This window comes from Antechinus flavipes, chromosome 1, assembly GCF_016432865.1.
Source record: "Antechinus flavipes isolate AdamAnt ecotype Samford, QLD, Australia chromosome 1, AdamAnt_v2, whole genome shotgun sequence".
NCBI lineage: Eukaryota > Metazoa > Chordata > Mammalia > Dasyuromorphia > Dasyuridae > Antechinus > Antechinus flavipes.
In genome coordinates, this window is record NC_067398.1 from 693,968,976 (window position 1) to 693,982,259 (window position 13,284).

General features: G+C 41.7%; 1 protein-coding gene across 1 annotated transcript in view; it reads right to left on the reverse strand.

Annotated features, from left to right (window-relative positions):
• MLXIP (MLX interacting protein) overlaps positions 1–13,284 on the reverse strand; it is a 65,996-nt gene that overhangs the window by 11,992 nt on the left and 40,720 nt on the right. Inside the window, exons 4-11 of the mRNA XM_051972726.1 lie at positions 13,131–13,220; positions 12,598–12,639; positions 11,573–11,744; positions 10,532–10,621; positions 9,906–9,997; positions 8,544–9,180; positions 8,062–8,168; positions 7,632–7,815 (exon numbers count right to left, since the gene is read on the reverse strand). Coding sequence (XP_051828686.1) covers positions 7,632–7,815; positions 8,062–8,168; positions 8,544–9,180; positions 9,906–9,997; positions 10,532–10,621; positions 11,573–11,744; positions 12,598–12,639; positions 13,131–13,220 — 1,414 coding nt within the window. The remainder of the gene's footprint in view (positions 1–7,631; positions 7,816–8,061; positions 8,169–8,543; positions 9,181–9,905; positions 9,998–10,531; positions 10,622–11,572; positions 11,745–12,597; positions 12,640–13,130; positions 13,221–13,284) is intronic.

The window sequence follows — 13,284 nt, forward strand, 5'->3', positions numbered from 1 at the left end:
AAAGAAATTGAACCCAAACAAACAGTTCAGCAAAAGTAGATGTAAGGGCTTTCTACAAGCCACCATAAAGCTTCCAAACTTTCAAGTAAATCGAACATTTACACTAACTTTAACACCACAAAATTTGTCAATTCATGAAGACTTTCCCTTCTTCTCTACCAAAGATTGAAGAATATAAACATAAAAAGTTCTACTTAGTGAAAAAATATTTTCCAATGGACCCAGAATAACACCTGCCTTCATAGGAATGCAAAAGGACTGCCAAAGTAATAGAAATTCAACCTGAACTCTACCTCTGACAAGACTATGGATATTCAAATAACAGTTCACATTTAAGTATCACTTACAGTCAGAAAACAATATATGGACAATGTCTCATTTAATGCCACAATATCCTTAAGAAATAATAAGTATCTTTAGAAACAATCTAGGCCTTTAAGATCTTTTTCTGACCTATACCTGAGCACTCAGAAATTATCATTTTGGAGTGAATTGTACATGGTTTTTCCTTAAATGCATTAAATTATACTTGTTCACAATGAAGTTCAAATCCAACATTCTTATCAAATCCATTTGCACAACCTTGAGAACGTTCCACAATGTGATCTTATCAGCTTGGCATTTTACTAAAGCAAAACACAAATACAAGGAATTGAACACTCAGGGATAATGTGCCAAGTCTGGTAAAAAACAGAAAAAAAAAAAACCTACATACTTTCCTAAAACTTTGCAAATAAATTAAGAGCTCTAAACTGGGGGGAAAAAGAAAAAGAAAAGAACATATATGCATGTATGTATATGTCTACTGAACTAAATTTCATAAAGAGTAGCTACAGAGTAGGAAGCAAGAAGTAGAAGCTGATAGGAGACCAGAAAACACATGGCCTCAATTATATATACACAATTCACAAACATGAACTAGAAATATTAACACTAGGCAACAAATCAGCCCCCACAAGTATCAGAGAAAATTGATGGGATAGGACCCATTATTACAACATGGTCCTGGAAGAGTAGACTTTATTGAAATAAAAGAAGATAAGTAAAAAGAGAGACTATAACATTGTATATTAAAAAGATAGACTCATGTTAAGAAAAGCTGGGAACCAAGGGCGGAAGCGTGGTGGAGGGTATTTTAGTGAAGATAAAGAAAAGTATCATAAGCGCACAGTGGAAACCACCTGGACAGAAAGTGGAAACAGACAAATAAATGAGTTTGGGGAAATGATGACAAGCTTAAAACAGGAGTGACAGAATTATGATGAGGATTCAATTATCCAGATGCTAGGTGAGGGGTTCTTTTCCTGCCAAAGGCAGAGGACCTTACCATTTCTTGCCCTACTTCAAAAATGTCAACCTTCAAAAAATGGTGAAATGATTAAGGGGGACCTGCTATTCTGGACATGACTGCCGCTATTGAGGAGAACTAACTGCTTGGGTGAAATAATGGGAACCTTAAAGAGAAATTACTATTCCATCTTGAAGTCTGTGATAAAGAAAATGAAAGCCAAGAATAGATTGTGAAAGAACCTTAAAAAATTTTTTTTTTCAATTATCAAACATTTGGCTTTTTTTCTCCCTCTTACCCCAATCCCTGCACATGTGTGTGTACATGCGCGCGCGCACACACCCACACACACACACACACAATGAAAAAAAAAAAGAAAAGAAATACAAAAAAGTTATATCATATAAATATAGTTAAGTAAAACAAATTCCCACTTTGGCCACATCCAAAACTTGTGTTTTACATTTTGCATATTAAGTCCATTCTGACCACAAAGGGGTTAGCATTCTTCAACAGTCCTTGAAAAGAAGCTCCCAGAAAAGCTAAGTAGGATTCCACGGCCTAAACCCTTTCAGGAGATGCCAGACCAGTAAGCGATGGTAAGCTATCAAGAATGAAATTCTGAAAAGACAAAAGTGAAACAACTGTGATAAGGAAGGGGGCGGGGAGTTGTCTAAAAGACTGATGAGATGATAACACAAAATATAGAGAAGGCAGAAATAGTCAACTGTGAACTTTAGTCCTGTTTTATTTGTTAAGGAGAATGGCTTTTGGACTGGAAAAGATGGAATAGAACTGGCGAATAGGGAACTGAAACCCAATATAAACAGAGAGAGAAAAACATAACACCACGCTGCCCTTGATTAGTACAGGCAAATGACATTCTATAACATTGACAAAACTGTCAAATGAGCTCTAAAAGAAAGTGAAGGAAGCAGGGCGGGACCAGGGAATGGCAAAAAAGTCCCAATTTCAAAAAAGGTAAGAGAGCAGAGCCTGAAAACTATATGCTACTAAGAGCTTTGACTTCAATTTCTGGTAAAATTTAAGGATATACAATATTGAAAGTAGTTGGAAGATATAAAAGTTTTTTCTTGTGATCCCAAGGAACTGACATGCCATCATCAAGAGCAAATTTTGCCAATTTTTCATTTCCTTTTCTGACTAAATTGGTAGATCAAGACAGTTTTGTATATGGGTTTACCTGGACTGCAGAAAACCACTTGACCAAGTTTATGATGCTTTTGTTAAGATGACAGAGACGTGAGCTAGAAAACTGTACAATCAGGTTAAATGGTTAAAGGGACAGACCCCAAGAATTGACACTAACAGTTTAATTTTTTTTGTTACTATCTAGGGATAACTCCCTAGATAGGAGTGGGCAAAAGGACATGATTGGAGATAAATCTGAGGTCAAAAATAGAAAATCTGATAATATCTTGGAAGCAGATCTCTTGTGAGTTCTCTATCACTGTGTCCTTGGATTTGGATATCTATGTTAGAATTTAATATGCACTTTTTTAAAAATCTGAAAATCACATTTAATAAATGAATTCATGGCTTCATATAAAGTCATCTTATTTTGTTTACATCCTGAAATGTACGTCTTTTGATGATTAAGTTCACAATAAAAGAAAATTTAAGATTAAAAAAATCTTTTCTACCTGGGAAAAAAGGTCTAAGTTGCATGTTGATCAATACATGACACAACAAGATGATGACACAAAACTAAGAGAGAAAGCTAACGTACTTTTAGGTGATAGAATCAGGATTTAAAAACTTTTCATCAGACTAGAACAGAGGCTCAGTTAAATAGTAAGGTATTTGGTAGGCATCAGGTCTTAGAGTTCCAAAACTAATTTTACCAATACAAAATGGAGAAGTACCATGGGTAGATGAAATCCATCTGAAAAAAGATCTGGAGATTTTATTGGCCTACAAGATCACTGAGTTTAAAGGGTGACACAGAGCCAGAAATGCCAGGGTGAAATGCCAAGATAACCCACTGGAATCAGTGAGCAGTTGTGAGTTTCTGGGGAAAGTGACACAAAGTCTTCAGAGTTAATAAGGATGGTGCCTGCAAGAAAGAGAGAAAAAACAGCTCAGAAGGCTCTGCCTAAAAATACACTTGCAACAAATGTTGATGTTGTAATGGAAGAGTTTCAAGAGATAGCAATTGTGGTAGCCGTATAGAGAAGGCAAAAAGAGAACAGATTGATTAAAGATCAAGATGATGATGAATAAGTGGAGCTATAGATAATAAAAGAAGAAAAAAAAAGTAGTTTGGAGCAGCAGTGTCAAACTCAAATAGAAAAGGATCTCTATAGCTACAGCAGAGAAATTTAGAAAACTACCACAAATTAACATTATCTACAATGGTTGCAAAAAGAAATTTTTTTTTAAACATTTCCCAATGACATTATTAATGAGGTTAAAGTTGCACTCTGGCAAGTTTGAGCCCTCTGGTTTCTACCACCAGCAGGTACAGAGGAAAGAGCATTGGCTCTGAAGGCCCAGGAACTGGATTCACATTCTGTCTCTGACCCTCACTATCTGGGTGACCACAAGGAAGTCGCTTAAGGGCCCAGGCTTCACTTTTCTCATCAGTAAGACAAGGGTGATGGCCTTTGAAGTCCTTTCCAGTGCTAAATCTACATTCCTAAAACAGTACTCTGTTGGATGAACCTGGAGCAAAGGAAAAAACGAAAGGCAAAACAGAGGAAAGGAAAAAGGAAAACCGGGTTTGGCTTGGCAGTTATTTTTATGAAGGGTTTGTTTTATTATTACAATTTTTTTTCCATTAACAAAAACCAATTTTATCTAGATCCCAACTCTTCCTCTCAAATACAAACCCTTTATAACAAATAAGCATAGTCAAACAAAACATTCCCACATTAGCCCCGTCCGAAAAAATCTCATTCTGTATAGTAGATCGGGAGTCAGAAATCCTGTGTTCACATTCAGCCCCACACTTACTAGTTGTGTGAAGTTGGGCAAATCACTTCACCTGTTTGCCTCAGTTTCCTTATCTTTAAAACAAAGATAAAAACCGCAGCCTGCCTCCCAGGCTCGTTGTTATAAAGTTCTTAGTGTGATACCCAGCACAGAGTAAATACTACAATAATAATAGCTGCTGTTCCTGCTGTTGTTACTATTATTGTCCATCACTGGATGAGTGTTCTTAAGGCTTTCAGGATCATTTTGTTTTATGATGTTCTTATAATTGTTTTCCTTGTCCTGCTCTCTTCACTCTGCATCAAGTCATCCCGAGTTACAATGATTCTGACCATTATCATTTTCTAAGCACAATTCCATTCCACTGACATGCCATAACTAATGCACATCTCTTTTGTTTCTAGGTCTTCATTAAACAAAATAATCGATTTTGGGGCAGAATTTATGAACATGTGGTTCCCTTTCCTCTCTCTTTGAATTCTAGTATTTTTTTAAGAACTAGGAAAAAAAACCACATGGACATGTTTGTCAGAATATGTATCTTGAGCTGAACAGACCAAATGGTGATCAATAAATCCAATGACAAACTACAGTAAGTGATTTCCCCTGTCCTTAAACTGCACAAGACGTCAACCAGAAGTTGACTCGTTAACAAATGAGAAATGGGGTCCCTGCATTCGTACCCAAAAAAGGTACTAACTGGAAACAAGAATGGGTCAAACAAACTGATGTTACCAGCTAGGAATAGTGAAACAAAAGCAAAAGATGAAAAACTGTCCTCACCATAGCTTTTTAAAAATTCTACAGGGAATAGGTTGTTCAGAGAGGTTTTTTGAGTACCTGATGGAAAGAGAGCACTGAGAAGTCAGAGACCGCTGGAAAGGTAAACTTACAGGGAAGCACCCAGCTGCATGCTGTTGGGGTTGGTTGCCCTTGGAACTTTTACCTCTTTGAAGAGTACTGGGGGAGTTAAATCTTGGAGGTGGGCTGGCTCTGCTTATTAGAGTTGGAGGAGGGGAAAGAAAAAGGGGGGAAGGAATTCATTGGTATGCAAAGGAGGGGAAAAGGGGGAGAACTTTTAATTTCTCATGATTGCAGATACAAGAGAGGCATACAAACATGAAGTAAGAGGTTTGAAAGGAGTGAGGTGATCAAATGAACTTTACTTTTACCTGAAATAGACACGTAAAAATAGTTTGGTATAGACATATATTAACCTAAATAAGAAAATAAATGGAGACTGGGGGCAGGGATGGAAAAGATAATAATACCAAGAAGCAAACAACTAAAAGCAAAACGAATTTTCTCATCCTGAAAAGTTGGGGATGGGGTGGGAGTGAGGGAGAAAAAAGAACTAGAATCTATGGGGATGCCTTGGAATATCTCTTAAGATGGCTGAACAAACTGGTATATCAAGAAAATGCAATGTTATTTTGATTCCATTAAGTTATCTGCCTCCTGAGAGAGACATGATGAATGCAAGATACAGAAAAACACCATTTTGAGCCCGGCCATTGAGAGGATCTGTTTTGTCCCTGCTTATTTTTTACAAAGAATTTTTTCTTTTTCTAAACTTGTAAATGGGAGGAAGGAAGAAGAATGTTGAAGAAAGGGAACTCAGCAATACTAAAGTTAAAAACAGGGACAATGTAACATTTTTGAAATGCACAAAAGAAAACAAAAGGTTGTTCAAAAGGGAGAAAAGAGAAGCAGGACAATTTGAAAGTAATGTATAGAATCCATCATATTCTTTAAAAAAAAAAAGCAAGAGATAAATGCAGTAGAGATTCACAATTCTGCTCTACATATGGAAACATTCTTTTCTGGTGTTTCAATTCAGAATCTAAGAGCCTTAACCCCTTACTTTAACTGAAACACAAATATATTCCCCAGGATTTCCTTTAGGAAAGACTCCATTTTTTGTTTATAGGAAACGAGAAAGCCAGATGCTCTAACTTTTATTTCATTTTGTAAATATTAATATTTTCTTTAACAGAACATTACTCTGAGCAGGGGAATAACATAGGCTTCCTGAGATTTTTGAGAGGGGTACATGACATAAAAAGTGTCAAGAACTCTTGGTTTAGAAGAAGGCTAACAAGATAGTAAAAGATCAGAAGATCATGCTATATAAGCATGTGTGGAAAGAACTAAAAATCTAGGGAAAAGAAAGCATGAGAAAATAAGCTAGCTATCTGCTGAAGTAATGAAAGAAACTGTCCCACAGCTCAAACTGCTGCTCAGCCCTAAAAAACAAAATGAGGTGCACAGAGTTGGAAACAGCAGAGAGGCAGATTTAGGTGTGGCATTAAGGAACAACTTCCTGGCAATTTGAGGTGTCCAAAAATGGAACTGGCTGCTTTGTGAGGGAGCTACAGAGATCTTGAAGTCAAAGCTACATGATCAGCTCAGGTACACTGTAGAAGGAATTACTGTAAAGCGGCTAACAGCCTCCTAAAAGAAAGCTTCTTCTTCTCTCCAATAAGTTAGTCCATCAATCAAAATTTATTAAGTGCCTACCACTGTAAGCAAATATATACAAAGCAAGTTATATTCAGGAGAAAAAGGAAATCATTAACAGAGGAAAGGCAATAGAATTCAGTGGGGTGGGGAAAGGCTCTCTGTAGAAGGTGGGATTTTCTATGACTTTTGAAGAAAGTAGGGAAGCACTTTAGGCATGAGGAACCACCAGAGAAAATTTTCAGAACCAAGAGATGAAATGTCTTGTTCATGGAACAGCAGGGACTGAAGACCATGTGGTGAGGAGTAAGGGAGAGGAAGACTGGAAAGGGAAGAGACAGGCCCCTAGTCACCCCTATTCTTAGCTTGGCATTGAAAGCCCTATACAATCTAAACCAACTTTTCCAGCCTTCTTTTACTGCCTTAAGATCAAAGAGCTAGAGCTGTTCAGGACCTGAGAGAACATCCAGTCCACTCCTCCTACTTCACAAACAGGGACCGTAACTGATTTGCCCAAGGTCACTGAGGTTTTCTGCTGTTCCAAGGTATATCAAATGTGCTCGAGACAGCCCTGCACTTTTCTGCTCCTTTCCTGACCTTCGTCCCCTATGCCTGGACTTCCCTCAAATGCCCCCTTCATCTCTACGAGAAAGGACCACCAATGCTTCTTGCCCCTTGGCACATTTCCTCTACCACCATCCCTGGGACTTCACAAAGCACTCTTAGAGCTCTCTAAGGCATTGATGATGTACGGCTGTATTATGTGTTGCTGGGTATTATGGCTAAACGATACGAGGATAAGAACTGTATCTTACCTAAATTTACAGAGAAATGTTGGACGTTGTCAAGTCAGAGAAATACGGACTTGTTTGTTTCATTTATTACCCATAACTGAAGGTGTTTGCTCCCTCTAAAATTAAATACTCACTGGAGGATGGAGAAGCAATCTGGGAAGCACTTCCATGCAGAGAGATCTGCTCCCCCTTCACCAAGGAGTCTTGCACAGCACTTGGGGAGAAGAGCCGGGGGGCTGGGGATGGCTGGCTACTAGTAGCATGGCCAAGGTCTGCAGCAACCAAGACACCACTATGGAACTCTGGGACGCCAGGAGCCTGCCACAACAGTGAGATGGGCATTACTTATCTAAAGACGTAGGATTCAGACCAGTTTGCTGCCTGCTGCCAACTGCATGCAAGAGAGGGAAAGACGGGTTAGTCTTCATGGCAAGGGACCTAGTGATTCTGGAGCGAGATGGGATGGGAGGCTTCCTTGGAAAAGGGAGATCTCAGAGTAACAAAAGAACCCCCCAGCATCCAGTGCCCTCCTCTCCCAGGACAAGGAGACCTTGCTTTCCTTACCCTGGTAATGACCACGTTGGGCTGGGACATGGTAGAGGTCAGCACCCCTTCTCTCTTCAGAGGACCAGGGGTCACAATCACTGCTTGGGGTTGTCCTGAAAAGGCAGCTGAAGAACGAGGAAGAGATTAGGGCAAAGGCTCTCAGAGCACAGCAGGGACAGCAAGGACCTGCATGGGAAGGTCAGGACAGTGTCACTACAAAGCGGCACCCACACCCCTTCAGTTATTGCCCATGCCAAGGGCACAAAACCAACAAGCCCTGTCAATCTCCCACACCTGAAGGCTCCTTTCCCAAGACAAGGCTCGAGAAGGCAGCTCCCCAAAACCCTGAAATTTCTTAAGTCATTACCCTGTGCTCCCACAAGCACCGCACAAACCCAAACAATTTAAAAAAGCAGAAAAAGTAGGATCAAAAGAGTACTTGTTCCTGCCTCATTTATGGGGGTCAAGGACATCACCCATAAGTTCTCTACCTTACTCACCTGGGGTGATATAAGCATTCTTTAAGAGCAAGGACACAGGCTCAGGTTTTGGAGCAGGCACTATTTTAGGGGGCTGCTTGGCCCGCCCACTAGCCAAGGGCATAGATTTAAGGGCATAGACAAAAGTCAGGCGAGATTGGGTTGGCCCAACTGCCGGAGGCACTGTCAAGCTACAGGGTGGTCCTGGTGGGGCTGGCTGTTGTGCCGTTAGCACAAGGCCCTGGCTCTGGCTAAAAGTCGTTGCAGAGGCATCGTGGGTGAAGGTAGCCGAAGCTGTGTGGGTGATGACTGAGGAGGACTTGCCAGCTCCAAACTTCTGTGGCTGCAGAAAAGCAGATGGAGCCTGGGCATTCAGAGTGGCCGCTGGAGGGGGCACTAATGGCATTTCAGGCGAAGATGGTGTTGGAGCTGGGCTAGGAGAGAGCAGGGAACCTGGAAACACCGGGAGGAAAGTCTGCGCGCCACTCAGAGGCGGCTCAGGGCTCTCATAGTCGGTGGCCGGGCCATAGCCTCCAAGGCGGGGCCCACGCTCACAGCTGCGCCTTTCTGTGGGGCTTAGGGAGGATGGCCCCGCTGGGACAATGAGGCTGTCAGGGAGGCTCACAGTGGGTAGAGCACCGGCTGACAGGACAGGCCCCTAAGGGAAAAAAGGAGAGAATGCCACAATTTAATAATTGTTCCTCATCAGTAAGCACCGAGAACCCAAACTGAGACTCCAAAGGTCTCGACTCCTGTGAGAGAACAAAGGTGAAGATATCTGCAAATCTAGGGGAGTAATGCCTCTCTGAATTTCTCCAGATGCTCCCAACAGGGACTGGCCTCCCAAATGAAGCCTGGACAGAAAGCCACAACAACACGAACACTCCCACAGTTATGGAGGGTCTTCACACTCTGGAGATCACGAGTTCCCCACAAATCCTGTTCTTCTCTTTACAAGATGGGAGAACCAAGGTTTACAGTGACACATGGGGTCTTCTAGGGGTGCTGGTGTGTATCTGGAGCTACAGATCTCCCACATTCCCAAAGCTTGGGAATGACATATAAAGATTTCACAACCCATCCTTTTAAGATAAACTTCACCCTGGATTAGAGCACAATTTCTAGTGGGTCAAAAGAAAGGGAAAGAAATAAACAGTTTGAACCCACATCTTCTGACCATTCAAGACATTCTCACTCAGGTCTCCTGTGAAGCATTCCCACAAGTATCCCCAAACCTGGGATAGGATTAAACTCTGCATTCCACCTCACACACTTATTCCAGAGCCAAAAAGGAAGGTTTATAATAATTTCCTGATTTATATCAGTCATGATGGCCATGCCCCTGGCACAACCTGACAAATTCTTAGAAACAGACACCCCTACCTGCGCTGGTGGACTACTGGGGTCTGTTGCAGTTGAAGGAGCAGGTCCAGCAAGTGTAGGGCCAAAGATGGAGCGGCTGGATGAGAACAGGTCTGAAAGACAAGATCAGGGCCCTTTAAGTCCCAAAGCCTCCAGACGCCTTTGAACAGAGAAAGGTACCTGTGGATTCAGCAATGCTAGGTGTCTTCCCTCACCCAGAGAGTGGTAACAGGAGACAGAAGCTGCTCGCCCTTGCTGGGACTCACTCTTCCTCGGGAACAATTTTCTTATTAGGGACCAGTTCCTGACGGCCCAGCAAGGCTCACTCAGAACAACTCTCACAACCCTATAGTTCAATTGCTCGTCAGGTCTGAGGATCAAGGGCTTGTTCTGAGACATCTCAGCTGGACTAGGATTGTCACCAGTGCCCTCTGCTGCACAGATAGAGAACTGTCCACAGCCAGGGTAAGGACAGCAGCCAAGGCCAGACCCATATCTTCTCCCCCTCACTACCATCGCGGTGCACCCACTGTTGCTTATGAACAGCACAAAGTCTCCTTAGTTTCACAGTAGTCTGGACTCAATCACTTATTTGGCTCCTCTGGGAATTACAAAGAGAGGTGTGACCATGATTTGAAGGGGCTCACCCTGGAAAGGTTCAAACGTATCCATGAAGTCAAAGTTTGGTTGTAGAGGAATTAGCCCCGGCTGGATCATGTCAGCATTTCCCAAATGTGCTGCAAGAAGGCAGAGAAGAGAAAGGAACTAAGTCAGGCTGCTCAGTCAGTGGAACAATAGCATAGAAAAGACTGGAGGAACAACCAGCAAGATTAGGATACACTTCCATGGTCCTGAGCCATGAGCCATCCCCATAACAAGTGAGGTAGTAAACAGCTTTCTTCAAAAGTTTGCTTTGTTTTCACTAGAGCATGAGTTACTCTTTTTATTGTTTGCAAATTTGGGGTTTCCTTATCACACTTGGGCTAGAAGTGCCGGGGCTACAACAACCCTACTTTGAGGAACAAAGGAGCTTTCACCTCTCTGTTTCCAAACCAGACTGGTTAAGCCCCCTCTAGGCAGCCTGAAGAGCTCCCAATCCCAGGGACTCATATCAATACTGAACTTAGTTTGGATAACTACTAGATTTAGCCCAATTCAACTAAGACTCCCCCAAATTCTGTTTCTCAGTCCATGTCTCACAAAAAAGGTTGGCAGGAAAAAGGTATGATATCAAATTCCCAAGGGCCAAAGAATATGGTAAAGATTTGCTTTAGGCTGGACAAATAAAACAGAATTATCACTGATACCTAAGCACATTGGGTCTTAAGATAATATTCCAGTAGAACGGGAGCTCCTCAGAGGAAGGGATAATCCATCTTTATCTGTGTAACCTCAGCACCTTACAACCAGAACTCACTAAATGCTTGATGAATTGAATGTAACAGCAAAAGTGCCACAAGAGATCAATCCCATTGCCCATCTAGCTCAGTATTCAGCCTCTAATGGCAGTGACAAAAACACTGCCCAATCTCCAAACTGCCAACTTCAAAACAGTTAGGTAATACCACTAGAGACACACTGGGGAAGCGAGGCAAAGTTCAGAAACTACACTAGAATTGGAAAGACTGAGATTGAAGGGAAACAAGAAAAGTCCTCCACCACTAGGGACACAAACAGACTGAAGTTACCTATTTCCCGTGGGTTGGGCCAGGCCACTGGCTGATGCGATGAAAGAGTAGAAAAGAGGGTGTCACTGAATTCTGACATGAGCATGTCTGTGTCCAAGAGTGGATCTTCTTCCATGGGGACTGGGGTGTCCCACCCATCCCCACTCTTATGCCAGAAAAGCAGGTCATCATCCTAGCCCCATAGGAGGCAAAGAGAAAACAAAAGTATTAAAAAGGAAAGAAAATATAACCCTGAATTCTTAACTACATGGAGCCTCATCTAGTCACCCTAAGAGTGTATGACAAGAGCTGTTGATAAAGACCCTGTTCTTTTTTTTCCCACTGAGGCAATTAGGGTTAAATGACTTGCCCAGGGTCACACAGCCAGGAAGTGTTAAGTGTCTGAGACCAGATTTGAACTCAGGTCCTCTTGACTTCAGGGCTGGTGCTGTATCCACTATCCTGGCTGCTTCAAGACTCTGTTTTTTTAAGTTAGAAGAACATCAGTCAATAAATAGATATTGAGACCCTGTTATGTGTCCACACAGTGTAATAAGCATTTTAAAATCTTATCTCATTTGATCCCTATCACAGTCCTGGGAGATGGGGATTGTTATTATCTCCATTTTACATCTCAGGAAACTAAGACAGGTAGAGATTAGATTACATGCTGAGGGTCACAAAACTAGTAAGTGTCCAAAGTTAAATTTGAACTCAGCTTCCTCCACTGCACTACCTAGCTGCTTCCAGACAAATTTCAATTCTCTGGGTCCTGTTTTAAAGAGAGCAAGTAGCCTGACAATGATGATGATAAAAATACCAACAATTCATATTTATATAATATTCTCTCATTTGTAAACCAATTTCCTCACAATTCTTTCTATTAACAAGCAGGAATTTGTTCCATTCACAAAATACCTCCTGCTATGGTGCCCCATGCCAAGCCATGTAATTCACTCTTGTCTCAGTCAAAGGTGGCTTAAAGAGTAACTGGCCTGAACAGTGCTTTAGGCAGGCTCAGTTCTGTTTCCCAGATGTCTACTCACCCGAACCAAGCTGGATAGATCCTCGTCCTTGTGCTTCTGTAGCTGTGAGGAAAGGGACACCCAAGTTACCAAGACTTTATATGGGAGCAGGACGTGTTGTTGTGTCACTGAGATTGCTTCTCTCTTTATAAGACAGTCAATCATACCTTTCTCTGGGAGAAAGAGAGCTGGGAGACTGCAGAACCAAAGCATGGGGCCCAGGAAGGTCCTCCTAGCCCAAACAGGCCTTAGCACCACATATACAGCTCTACTTAGCTAGTGTTTTCCAAACCAAACTTTGGAAGATAACAATTAAATGTATTGGTTCTTTACTGGTTCAAGGAAGAAGAACAGATAACAAGAAAAAGATGGGGCAAAGCAGAATGAATAAGAATCCATTTGTTAGTTTAAAGATTTGGTAAAAGTGCCGGGAGCCCATAAACATCTGTCATAGTCCACTGCCAATCTATGCTCTAGCAGCTGGGATACAGCGCTCTGGAGACACCATTCACTCCCATCTCTACTACATTCTCTCTGGTTCCAAGGACAGATACCCTTTTTTTGAAGTACGTTCTCCACTTGTGATATTCCCTGATCACAATCTCAATTCGACGTTTCCAGTACTTCCCTTCTGTGGTGATGGCCTGAATGTGGAAAAGGGAAAGGACATGTCAGAGGCAGAAATGATTCCTTATGTCAGTGTTAAGA